Genomic DNA, 13888 nt, shown 5'->3' with positions numbered 1-13888 from the left:
CTTTCCTTCCTTATCCGCAATGCTCTCTAGGCATTCCTTTAGTTCTTCGTCTGCCCCGATCGCTTCGATCGCCTCAATGATCTCCAGCTTTCTCTTTGATTCGGCAATTTGGAGGCCCAACTCTCTGGCCAAGCTAAACAATTCCGGCTTCTTTAGTGCCTTCAAGTTCCTGGCTGGCCTTAGAGCTCCTAACTCTTCGCGCTATAGCAAACTCGACGTACTCAAAACTTCCATCCACGGTTAAAAAAAATCACTGCTCTGTACTTCCCCAAAAATACGTAAAGCCAAGTGATATTATAGTGAAGAAAAGCCGTGCATTCACCATATGCAGTCAGGAATCTTGACACCTTCCTTGCGAACGTTGTCACCAGGACGAACAGGAGACGATCTCTCAGATGTCGACCAAAGGTGGGGTCTCCAGGGTAGTGTATCCCATCGCTGCCGACCAGTTGTTGCGACGCCTGTTTATCGAACTTCGACCGGCGTTACATTTGGGTAGCGTGGCGTTGTCGGCCGGCTGCAGGCATGTGGTAGACCATGACGACCAGGCAGGAACGAGACGACTTCTAGTGCAAAACTTGCATTGTTTATTCAATGGTTGGTAAAGGAACAGAAGAAGAGAATGAATTCATTCAAAAAGTGCATTGCGGGGCCCCTTAAATAGGCCCAGTAAAATCGTAGACGGGATCTTGCTCACGTCAACGTCACGAGACATGCACTGAGTCTGGTCGGGGATGGGCGGCTTATCCTTTCTCCCAGGTGACGTCTGCACGTGCTTGCCTCCTCTGGCAGCAGCCCACGGAGTCTGGTCGAGGATGGGCGGCTGATCCTTTCTCCCAGGTGACTTTTGCACGGGCTTGCCTCCTCTGGCGCCCACCCGCGGGTCCTGTATGGTATGCGGAAAGCGTTCTCTCCTACAGTTGGACAATTCGCGGAAAGGGTTCTCCCTTTGGTCGCACAGACACAAAGGGGCCCGAAATCACTGCGGGCCATTTGCCAGACTGGCAACCAATAGAGACAATATACTTTAGAAGGGTTAACTGCTGGGCTAGTTGGTGATCTTGCATACTGAAAAGATCTTGCGCCAAAAAACAACACACACAAGAACGTCAACACGTCTTTCTTGTGTGTGCTGTTTTTTGGCGCAAAATCTTTTCAGTATGCTAGAGACAACCATAGCAAATTAGCAATCCTTCCTTTGTTTCGATTAGGCATGGTCTTTGAGCATCCTTATTGCCCGGGGTGTTACACCCAAAGAGTAACATTAGGGAACAGATTGCTAGGATAGCGGGAAAATTTAAACCCTAGAACTAAAAGACAACTTTTATGTCTAACAAGCAATTTTAGGGGAATAAAGGGAATTTCGAAGAAATAGATAGCGCGACATTGTAATATTATCTTAGCATATGAAACAGCTCAACAATGAAAATGACAAAAGAAAAGAACTGCAAAGTTCAGTAGAAGTCAAGGAAAACAAAGAGATTTGTTGCAAGACCATGTAATGAACTTCTTGCAGTGGTATGTTTGCAAGGTCCATATAATTTTATTGTTTCATGTTATTTAACAGCGAAGGTAGGCGGTATTGAATCACTTGTTTTCCATAGTTTGTGCGACAGCGTCTTACATGCCATAGCTCCGGATTATAAGTGTCATATGTGATTGTGTTCGTTTCGAGATTAGCAAGACTTTGCAATGCATGTCTTTTTGAAAACATCTTATAACGGCGAGAAAGCATAAATTCATAAAGCGAAGAAACTAGAATTGTGTGCAACAAATAAGGCATTTTGCAATGTAATCTAATTATTTGCTCTTGTTATAACAATAACTTGATAATATGAACATTTGCAATTGTGATCCAAATAAGAGTACCATAATTAGGAATAGAAGAGAATAATGCGTTAAATAGTAGTAGAATAACGGATACAGGGAACGTTGCTTCAATTTCGCTGTAAAAAACAATAGGGCGGGAAATCCTGCGCACCAAAAAGTCAACGTGTGCATCCCATAATATAGTTACAGAAAATAAATGTCAAGAGTTTTGAAGGACTGAACGTATTCAACTGATCTGCCATTGAGAAATAGAAGGTACAAGAGAAGCTCTTGGTGACGCGGGTGAAACATTACTACTTTACTTTTACTGACATTTAGTTTCAGGTGGTTTTGTGTGGGCCATCGTTGAATTGAATGTAGGGTAATGTTTGCATTATTTGATAAATCTGCTTTGGTGCGACCAGAGAAGAAGACTCTCGTATGTTTAGCGTATATGGCGTAGCTTACCGTCTGATCAATGCTAACGATTTCGTTGATGTATGCAAGAAATAAAGAAAGTCCTAAAATAGTTCCCTGAGGCAGTCCTAGGGGGAAAGATGAAGCAGTGATTTTGTGTAACCGTTGACGGAAACATTTGGAGTAGGACAAGGTTGTTGTATACGGAAGAGTTAGGAGCGCTAAGGGCAGCCATGAGCTTGAAGGCACTAAAGACGCCGGAATTGTTAAACTGGGAAAGCGAGTTGGGCCTCTAAATTGCGAATCAAATTGAGGCGATTTAAGCGATCGTGGCAGACGACGAACTCGAGAAATGTCTGGAGAGCATTGCGGAAAAAGAAGAGCGCAAGTGCCTAGCGCACGTGAAGTGCTCGAGAGCAAGCGCGAAGAGGAAGTGCACAGAGCCCTGATAGAAAAAGTTCGCAGAGAAATACGGCTTCTCAGGGGGCAGCGAGCATGGTCTAGACTGCGCGGTTCCAAAGTCGGCGAAAACAGAAATTTTTCTTGCACTTTTCGAGATGGTTTGTGCGGAGGTTGAGCTTAAGCGTGGATTTTGATCCTTTGACCTGTATGATGTGCTTCCCTTTAATGTGTCCTGCGTCTTGTCTTGTCTTTCTGGTGACAAGTTCCGGAAAAACGATACAGCTAAGAGAGCGTTATTCCTGTGTTTCGGTATTCCGGTTGAGAGGGAGCGGGGAGGTCAAGGAGACGAAGAGCGTGTTCATTCGCTTTAGGCAACTCAGCGACAAAACGCGGTTGGGGTCATGTCAGTGAATAGAGAGCACGGGAAGTGCGACGTAGCGAAACTCTCAGAGGCAGAGCACAAAGAGAGCAAGGTCGTCACCTGTCTACAAACAGCGGCCATTCCGGAAAGCATTCCTTGCGGGGATGGAGCTGGTTCCAGCAGCCATATGATGGTTAACGAGGCAATGGAGACCTTCCTCATGCCTCTTTCTATTGGTTGCAGGCCGGTACCGTCTAATGCAAACCCAGATAGCGCGGCGACCGAGCAAAGTAAGGCGCTACGATTCGAGATTCTAGCAGTACTCTAGGGGAGGGTTAAGCAAGGGGTTTTCAGCGTTACCACAGGTAAATTGGCTCGACAGTACAGGGAGCCGGAGATCGCTCTGGGTTCGAGCTATGGAGAGTGCGCAATTGAGGCGCACTCTCCATAGCAGAGTCGGTCTTCATCTAGGAGAGTGCTCCTTGTGGGGACGAAGTTCATTCTAACAACCGCAATAGGGTCATTGTGGAGCTGGATACAGTCCTCATGTCTCAGTACTGGAGCGACTGTCGGGCAGTGTCGAATGTCAAGAGCGAGGACGTCGCCGACACAGAGACAGTGGCAATTCCGGAGGGCGTTCCTGGCGGAGACCTTTCAGAATTGCCAAAAGTAGAGCAGAATACCATGGCCACCGGGTAGAACAGCAACCCAGTGCTCAGGGGTTTCAGGTGCACTACAGGGGACCACGTGGCTAAGAAAAGTGCTTTCAGAAAGCACCATGAGATAAACAGAGCTAGGTGTTCGGCGCAGAGAATACTACAGAAATACGCCACGCCGCAGAGCGTCGGACACAGAAACAGGCCATCGCACACAACGGCAAAGGGTTCACTGTAGCGGTTCAGAAAACGGAGGAGTCGCCAAAGGGTGATTGCGACAGAACAGGGCGAGTCTCCGCGAGCAAAGACGTGGCTGAAATGTTCAAACTGGCTGAGACGCGCGTACGAACAGGGCCAGTCGAACAGGCACTGACGTGGAATGAGCCGCGAGAGAGAGGACAAAGGAAAGATGGCTATGTTTCCCACGTTTACAGCCTCCCCTTCAGGAACGAGAAAACGTGCTGCAGGCACAGAAATTGGCGGGTGCCTGCAGAAGGCAGTGTAAGTCTCGCGCCCTTTGTTGTCCTCAGCGAAGCACAAAGGCTTTCGGACTGCGACCCTATCAAGCCCGCATTAAGATGAGGTAATAAGAAAATTTTGCACTCCCATTAGTTACTTGTTTGTACGTAGAACGTGATGTTTTTTTGTTAGTTATTAAGAACTGATTGCTTTTTAATTCAAAGCTTTGTGTTAGGTTCAGAGTTTATTTCTGTTGTTGTACGAGCTAATTACACCAATGAAAGTGTGAAGCAAGTTTAGCGATGGTCATGGCTAGTAGTCTCGCTGATTTTGTAAGTAAGCATTGAGATTGGAGGTTTGCAGAGACAGACATAAGTTTGATAATTTAATGCTTACCGTGTAGGGCGTGTATCAGTTACCATCGTTAAAATTTTCGGTGCCGAAGCGTGTTTAGAGAAGCATTTATTTAGTCTTTTGCACGTAGATGGAGCGGTGTGGTGTTTTGTTTTTTTGGATGGTAAATATCACTCTGTAGATTAGTTTTACTCAAGACTTGAAGCGGTCAACAGAACCCAGTGCGTTTCACATTGCAGGCTCTGGTACTGGCTGCTAGCATTGAGCGATCGAATAACTTAATACACGACATTTATTGTTTTGAGAATTTTCGATTGCAATCACGAATTCCGCGGTTCAAAAATGCGCCTTTGTTTTGTTTTTCTGTGGCGAATCGTCAGCTCGGGAAGACAGAGGTTGAGGTCGCGAGACACGCCTTTTTTGCAGAGGAAAGAAATCTTTATACCCGCATTCTTCAATGAAATATGATTGACAGTATCATCTGGATCCTTATTATGCGTGGCTAGTTTTGTATCCAACCGTAAGTCAGCATAAATCTCAACCCAAATTAAAAAGCAAAAGAATGTTATCTTATATAAGTGATTTAAAGTGATGTTTTAATGATCGAACCGCATTTAGAAGTGTTCTTATGAAGCTGTGCATTTAATTTCAGATGTCTGCGCCGATAAATGATAGGGAACGTTGACCGTATACATTATGAGTTTTCGGCAAGTTGAATTTATGATCAGCTTGTCTAGTGCTCCTTGTAGGTGTGAGAAGATAGGGAGAGGAATACCGGGAGAGAATCCATATTCTATTTTAAAAAATCGGCCTATCCGTGCCGTGTAATACGATTTACAGTGGTCATGGAGCCTTTTGGCTATAACGTGGGTAAACTAAACGGTTATGCCGACGGCCTGAGTCGTTGCCCCTTGTGTAGCGAAAGCCCCATGCCTACTCTGATTTTCTTGCCATTTTTCTGTTAGTATATATTTCAGACGTCTTTTTTTTTTTATCGCATGAATGTAGCTGATTCTTAGTTGATTTTGGTAGTAATTTCTTGTAGATTTTCGCAAATTGTTGTTTGTAGTGCTTTAGGGCGAGTACGGGCGAAATAAATTGAAAAGCAGTAGCGAGTTTTTTTCTTGTTTTTCTTGTAAAAGCATGCTATGTCTTGCTGGAGGGTCGCCTTATGCTCGCTTGCTTTGTGGTTATGGGTCTGCACTGTTCTGGAGTGACTGCTTATCAAGCAGGTGAAGACAGGTTAGGAGACCGGTTTGCACGTAAAGCTTCACCAGACCGGTCCAAGGAGAAAAAACGCAAGAGCACCACGAGGCCTGCTGTGCCGCTCCAGGGAATCCACGGGCTACGAACAAGGGGTTCGTCACAATGGAAGGAAATTCCGCTGCTGAAACGCCGATCCCTCACTCAGTGGCTGCTGGCCCCTACGCATCGGGGTCTTCCTCCTCTGGCGGAGATGATGCTACTATTCGTGTTTAGCACTGTAGTGCCCAGTGGCCTTCTCGGCCGAGAATGCTAACCTGGTGCTAAGAATGATGTTATACCCTTCGAGAATTCTTGACAAACGATGCACACCACCGGTGAGCTCTCAGCTACCAAAGGCCATTCACGCTGTATCGTCTTTTCAACGCCAAAGAGCTGATGAACGAGAATTTTGAGACCCCAAGCTGGCAAGGGCTCATCGACCTTATGCAGCATGCGAACTGCTGCAAAGCGCCTACGCCGACGACTGGGAGCAACGTCGACGCAGGCTTCCCATCAAAGTGTACCTGCATTTCATCGAGGATGGGTCTTAAGCTTGGACACCAGAGACGGAGCAAGATTTACCATGGGTGGAATTTTGCAGACTGGAAGACCATCCCGATTTGCCGACGAGACGGACATTGAATTCCCTCGACGAGAGGAAGGGGGAATGGAAGTGCTCACGAAGTGGCGCTCGTGTTCGCACTGGTGCTCGTGGATGCAAATCATCGTGATGTAAATTTGTAAACAGACCCTTTTTCTTATCTCTCGGACGTCGCCCCGGACCTCTCAATCGCCTGGCACCAGGCACATCACCAGGCACGAAACCGTAATGGCCACTCGAGCACCCGTATCGCCACACGCCGCCAGAAAGACTGTGGGCGTTAGGCCGTCTGTCTTTCGGCTCCGGTATGGTTAAAAGCAGGGTAGGAACGCAGCTTGGGAACGCTACAGTAGTTGATCTCACAAGTTGGTGGCAGCACGGCAGCACTACGAAAGCTGGCCGGATTTCAAACAATTAGAAAGGCTAGCTCCTCCGCGAAGCGTCAGTGCGCGCTCGCTTGCAGCCGTGGCCTAATCGGTTGAACGCCCATACCGGGAGATGGTAGGAGTATCAGCAAACGTAAGTTCAAATTAGGATAGGTCGAGCTCGAATTTCTCGAAACGAATACTTTTACGTTAACCTTTGTCGCTGTCTAATGCCAAATACAACGCACCGCACGGTTTGAGCAGTAGATTTGTTCGTTTGCGTTCTGCAGCGCGCTTCACTGGGTGTCCACGACTGACGATTGCTCCTCACGGAAGCCGATAAAAACACTTTCTTGTAAAGCTGGTTGTGTTTTTTTGGGTATTATGTCGCTTTACAGCGAAACTGTACAAGGCTCACACCTCGAGATTTCTCCGTGACGTTGTCCATCAGCAGAATACGCTATGCGGCCAAGCCAACTTTCTGGCGAATGCCTCGTAGCTCTCAATTATCTTCGAAAAAATCGTTGTGCAAGAGCCCGCAAAGACGAATCTAACATGACGCCTATTTTCACTTACTTGTGATAATTCTTTAGTTTACCGTGGAGTGGTAAACGTTTCGGAATTCCCGCCTGCTTTCAATACACAGGCTTTTATGGGAGGAGCAAGGTTCCAAAGAACGGCAGTAACTCGTGCTTCACCTAAATTACCCCAAAACAAGTTTTATGCCGTTTGACTGCTCCGACGACTGCATAAACGTGGGGATGCTTATCTCAGTCAGGATTGTGGATAATTACCAATCACAGTTTTCGCCTGACGAGCTCTAACGAAGGACACGACGACGCCCGAGCCATTGATGATGATAATAACTTCGCGCAGACGCCCAGAATCCCGGATCTGAGCCATATACAGCTTCGCTGTACAAGAAATGTAAGCAAGCGGCACCTTGAAGTTTCCTCGCGCGTTGCGGGTAAGCAGCGAAGTGAACAAGAGATGGCAGCGCCGGCGCTTGCGTCGCGCAAGCGGACAGCTCTGGGGCACGTAACGATGTTGGTGATGTCCGGCCGTTTCTCAGCAAGCGGAGTCTTACGTTTCACAAGACAGCGATAACGCGGCCTAGAACGCGTGTTCATCGCTTACTGGTAGGTCGCGTATATTAGACAGTTTTAGTACTGCGTACGTTGCCTACACAACGGCCTTGCGTACGTAAGATCGCTACGTTCTGCAAAGTGCGCATGTGCAGAACGCAACACGAACAGTACGTGATGCGTACGTGGCCGACGCGTACGCACGCATCTGATTCTTGCGTGCGTAAATGGGGAGCCCTGCGTGCTGCTCTAGTGGTTCTCATTTGTTCGGGAGAGCGCGAGGCAAAAACGTTTCGCAATATGGCGGCGTCAAAGGCGACCAGCGGAAGGCTGTACTTTTCAATAGCTTACAATTTGGCTTTGCTGCGTGAAGTGAACGCACAGAACGAATTCTAGAATGATGCACGGGGGTATCCATAACCAAAAAGTATGAACTTTGTTTTTGTGAAAGTGTGCAGTGTGCGCCGTTTGTGCTGTTTGCGCGAAAGGCTCGACTTCCTTTTGGCGCAGTTCGTGGCAATTGACCATGCCAACCTCAAAATGTGAGTACTCAGTTTTTATTTTTCGTGATATGATTCGTGTATTGCATCCGTATTAAATGTAGCGTCTTATAAAGACCTAAATATAGTTCGATTTGGCGTGAACGCGCGCACACGTTACGTTACGTTGGCGAGAACAACAGGGTCTGTAGCTAGGCGGATGGTTCTGCGCACTGGCGGACGCGCCCAACGGGGTCCGATGTGCCCGGCGTCTAACAATGTTCGCCCGCTTGCGTATGCAGGCATTTCCCAGTGCTAAAAGCCCTGACGTGACACGCGCTGCTACGTTCCCTGAAACGTTTGCGTGAGTATCGTCATGGTGCCGTACTAAAACTCTCTACGAACGCGATAGCGGGCCGTTGTCAGATGGAAAGAGGACTTGGCACCCGAAGGTGCCGCGCGTCCTCCATCTTTTTGCCTCACGGTAGAAAACAAGTGCGTTGGCACCAACGTACGAAGACTATTTCCGTATCCCGGGGACAAGTATCCTAGGTAATGAAATAGACGATGGCTTGTACGCCGGAGACGACGGAAGCGCGCAGCATTTTCGACGAAATAATCGTACGCTTTGAGCTTGCTGCGGTATTTTTACTGAGGAGGAAAACTGTTTTGCTTTATTAATAACGTTAGGTTCAGTGCCTTCAGTTCAGTTTCTTAGGCAAAACGTCAAGATTGCGTTCGGTTACGAAAGCAAATAGGGGCCATCAGCGCCATTTTGCAAGCGTCACGCCTACGTCCGCAGGGGTGTAATCTTATAAAGGTTCGGAAATCGAACCGTTCACGTCACCGCTTATGTCACTAAATGGGCCACTCCGAAGCCGGAGGTGTAAGAAAGGGAGGACGGGACCAATAAGAGAGAGGCTGCCGCCTCTGAAAGTACATCATCACATGACAAGATGATCGAAGAACTGCAGAATGTGTCTGTTTGCTAATTAAATATTATCTGGCAAGTTTCAAAGTATGAACGTGCGGTACCGGGTGCTTACACAAGGCTTGAAGTAATTTATTAATGTCTTTCTTTTTTCATTCTCCGCTGAAAGGTCGTATGGCAAGCGTAAATGTGTTGGAATGCAGAGCGCAGCGCTGGGTCGTCTCATACAAGGAGGTTGCACGATGAACGCACCAGGAATGAACAGCCAGGACTTCCTGAGAAGTGAGCGCAATAAAACCATGAACTAGTTGTTAGGGCCACCTTTACTAACGGACTATATCAACTTTAATTATTTTTTCGCCCTTAGTCATCGGTTCCGACATGACTCGCTCGCCGCCGCGCTTCAATAATCGCTGTTATCTGCCTCACGGCACGTCGCGTGATAGAAGCGATGGAGTATGAATTTCAACATTACGATATACGGGCCCAGCATCGCCTGCGCGAAGTACAATCGAAGAGCGTGGTGCTGGTGCGGCGTACTGTGAAACTGTGGACGAAGTGCGGCACTCGAGAACTAGAGCAAAAGGGGGAGCAAAATAAAAGATATCGCCTATCTTCCCGTCCTGACTCTGCACTTTTATCAACCGAACAAAGAAAACGTTGGAGCTGCCTGGCCTGAACCTTTTTGTCTACTGGATAGCGATCTGCGAGCTATGGATGCAGGCCATAAAGTAGGGAATTCTATGTCGCCATGCAGATATATCCTTGTCATTGGCTTTGACAGCGGAGTTCACAGAAAAGGTGACACAGCCCTTCTACCGGTGAACACAGCAATTGCGAGAGCAACTTCGTGGACAGTGACGGAAACAGAGAGCTGGCATTCCGATTAATGCTTCGCTTCCTACAGACCTGCAAGCCGGTCACGAGGGACCGCAGCGCGCGATTCCTTCGTCTGCGCGGAATGACCACTGGTACGCTTGCACCCGAGACTCCTTCTGTACGTAGCGTAGCATGCAAAAGGTCCGCTTAGAATGCCGCCAGGGGCGGCGCAAATAATTATGTGTCATCCCTTCGAACGCGTATTGCACTTCACCCAGTGGGCGACGCCCAAAGATCAACGCCGAGCAAACGACAAGAGCAAGACCCTGAAGCAACCACTTACGGGCGAGCGACACCCGCTTGTGTCCGGGTTGGCGCGGCCGGTGTCGCAAATCAGCCACAACAACCGTACCCAAAGAGGACTACGTCTTCTCCGGTTCCGCTCTTGGCCGACGACAGGTTCGCTTTGAAAATTATTAACATATGCGTGACCTGTTCGTCATTTGCGGTGCCGCACGTCGGTCTCCGAGAGCCGGTGAAGCAAGCACAGTTCTGGCGAATCCCGTGAGGCCAATTGAACCATTAGCTTTCCAAACCGTTATAACATTCCGCCCCAGAATAGAACCCAAGGGCAACGGGCGCACGCCGTGAGCAACTTCTAGCGCTGTGCCAGATTTAAAATTAACGAATGCTCCACTCGAAAAATGAATAAATGGAAATAAGCGTTTTCCCCGTCCAGTTATTTTCTTTATTTCTAGAAATTAGTAATTGACAAAAAATGGGAACAACCACATCTGCTTTACTTCATCAAACTATATTTTAGGATGCACGGCACCGACCACGGTCGCGCAGGTTCCTTGGAACCAAAACTCGCCTTCCAGGGGTTATTCAGCAACGACCGGCCCAGCGGGGCCGAAGTATAACCAGCCCGCGGCTTTCCTCTATACGCGAGGCGTGAGTGAGCGAGATCACGGCCGATGCTCGCTGATCACTGGCATTTCGTTGGCACATATCACTTCCAGCAATTGGTGCTCCGTGAAAGTCCCCCTAAAAAAATGCTGACCCGGTTGTTCGTTACCAAGTTGAGTGCAAAGATTGTGCCGTGGTATACAGCGGCGAATCTGGAAGCTCTCACTGTGCATAAAGCAGCATTGTGACAGGACGACTCCAATGGGACCTTTATTGACAATGCATTTTGTGACCGGATTTCTGACAGGGAGCTTACCATTATTATTGAAAAGGAAAGCATACAATCAGTGCATTTTACCGGCGATGACATATGGGGCAGAGACTTGGAGACTGACAAAGAAGCCTGAGAACAAGGACCGCGCAAAGAGCGATGGAAGGACGATTGCTAGGCATAACGTTGAGAGACAGACAGAGAGTGGTTTGGATCAGAGAGCAAACGGGTATAGACGATATTCTAATAGACATTAAGAGAAAAAAAATGGCGCTGGGCAGGTCATGTAATGCGCGGATTAGATATGATTAGATGATGTTGATTTTGAGACCACCTCGAGCAGATGCACCATTCCACAAACTAAAATTCGGCGTGCGTTGCCCTATGAGAAACTATTATCGACGGGGTTACTGTTGGCATATATAATTGTTCAGACGACGTGAAAAGCGGTAAACAAGACGCGTCGCAGTCTGCTGCCCTGTCACCTACGCACGCGCACCACACAGTTTCATTAATAGCCCATTAAATTTCTTTGTTACTTGTGAGCAAGCAAGTTGTGCAGTCCCCGAAGCGTCTTTTGTCTTTTGAAGACAGTGTCTTCCTTAGCGAGTTACCCTCACTTTTTCGTATGGGTACCTTCCTTTCTAGACCATTTAGGAGGCCGCCTTCAAAGATAGTGCTGTCTAAAAATGTGGACTGTTCCCCTAGTATCTGTTGTCAAGAAATACTATCCTATGCCAAAGGCAGTGCAATCTGAAAATTCCGGACGATCCCGAAGACAGGGCAGTAAAAAAATAATGCTAGTCCGACGCTCCTTGCTATCATGATCTTAGTTTGAGCTAGTATGGTGGTTCACAGTCCAGATAAATCTTTACGGTGCTAACTAGACGAAGCCCAGAAATTACAGGACCGGTTCCAGCTTCCTACCGACTGCAGTTTGCGGCCTTAGTTTCTTTGAATTATGACTGGCCCTAAGCGAGAAGTGACGCGGTATAGTGCCGTGTGCACTTACTGGGCCCCTGTTTTCGTCCCTGTACTCGCTGAGGAAGATGGTTCCTCTGATCTATTTCAGCTAGGAGATGAGTCACCTTGCAACTTTTTCTGGTTGACAATTTGTCGAGTGCTTTAATTGTTTTAATAAATTTTAGACTGTTTCGCATCGCACGAAAAAGTAAACATCGATTTGGCGATTACTGTATCAGAAATCGAGATATATGGATCATTTCTTTCAAGCATGTTTTTAATTTTTGCAGTGCACTGCATCGAAAACACATCCGCCTCACTCGCTCTACTTCGTAATCTGCAATGTTTACCGCGCAGACGCTCCTTCCGAAACTACGGCAAAATATGTACCTATACTTTGTTCTCACTTTATGAGGATTGTAATATGACATTCCGATGAGAGAAATTTCATTTCCAGAGCCAGCACACCAGCTATTTTCTTTAATTTTTTTTAGGATAATATTTTATTATAAAGAAATTGCTGCAAGAAAAGGTTTTGTGCAAGTAGCTGATCATACCAACACTAGAAGTAGCAGAGACAAGGAACATTGGTTTTCCTTTTATTACTTTCATCTCAGGGTTCGTCAAATACATTCTTTTTCTTCTAGTTGCTCTTTTTAGAGCACTACCTTCATTTAGGACGCTTCTTTCACGATGAGACTTGGCACTTCCCTTTTAAGCACTTTCCATATTTCTGCTTGCCGCCTTTTCCTTTCTGTAAAATTTTAATGAGATTAACACAAACGGCATGTTAGAGTATAGCGTTCTCGGCCACGTTTGTGGTCATGTCAGGTGAGACAAACAACCATTGTGACAGGAGGGCTTTTGCTCCCCTAGTTCTTAAGTAATATGTATGGCTATTATGTCATAATACAACTGCTGAAAACTTCCCGCAGCTGAAGAAAGAATCTGCGCTTTGGCTTTTATAACACCGTGCTACATTTAGAATGTTCTAAAAATTTTTAACCTGCAATTTTCGGCCACTGACATCCTTTACGCTATGCTTAGCCCCGGCAGGCATCAATAAAGTGGATATACAAATGCTTACTTTACATTAATGTTCCTCTCCTGCATATTGACCCAGCAATATTTGCTGCCATTGTGAAATTCCAGATGGCCAGCTGTCAATGTTTAAAGCGTGTGCACTTGTAGAACTGCCGACGCCAACGTCACTTTCGAGATATGGCTCTCCCTCTTGCTTATGTATAACATGGCGTTACAGTTACCATTTGCACAAAGTCTAACGGAATGAAGGTCAAGGGAAGTTGGAACACAACATATTTTTCGCGGTGTTCCTGAACAAAAACAAATGGGTAGGTCTCCCGCTGTATTGTAATAAAGGTTGTGCAGGTAGACGGGGCTGTACACCATCAATTGGGCTTCTGCATGCGGCTATCGGGTGAGTGAACGTGTCGGTGCAAGGCGGGAAGTGCGCGCGACGCGAGCATGCGCGTGACGTCAGCAGCAAGACGGCGAAGGCGGCGGTGACGGCGAACGTATGACGGCGACGGCATGATTTGTCTGCGGGCATTTGACGCGAGTACAAACAAGGCATGCCGTTTTTTTTAGCTCTACTTGGCTATCGGACGAGGCGTAAGCAAGGGAAACATGCATTGTGACGTCATCTGCGACTGAGCGCTATTTACACAATCGCACGCATATCTGTCTATGTCGTCTGGTGTATGTTAAAATGGTGAGGTTAGTACATGGTCGTGAGGTTAGT

General features: G+C 47.1%; 1 protein-coding gene across 8 annotated transcripts in view; it reads right to left on the bottom strand.

Annotated features, from left to right (window-relative positions):
• Positions 1 to 564: 564 nt before the first annotated feature.
• The window catches only part of LOC129380931 (uncharacterized), a 128499-nt gene continuing 115175 nt past the window's right edge, over positions 565 to 13888 (bottom strand). For 4 of the 8 annotated variants that reach the window (XM_055063235.2, XM_055063232.2, XM_055063234.2 and 1 more), the window contains exon 5: positions 565 to 886. In XM_055063235.2, coding sequence (XP_054919210.1) covers positions 629 to 886 — 258 coding nt within the window. In that variant the 3' untranslated portion in view covers positions 565 to 628. Of the gene's footprint in view, positions 887 to 12711; positions 12881 to 13888 lie in introns of those variants that run through there. The other 4 variants (XR_008609153.2, XR_008609151.2, XR_008609152.2 and 1 more) reach the window with 1 other exon arrangement.

Source organism: Dermacentor andersoni, chromosome 1, assembly GCF_023375885.2.
Source record: "Dermacentor andersoni chromosome 1, qqDerAnde1_hic_scaffold, whole genome shotgun sequence".
Lineage (NCBI taxonomy): Eukaryota > Metazoa > Arthropoda > Arachnida > Ixodida > Ixodidae > Dermacentor > Dermacentor andersoni.
This window is presented reverse-complemented; position numbering and strand designations above follow the sequence as displayed.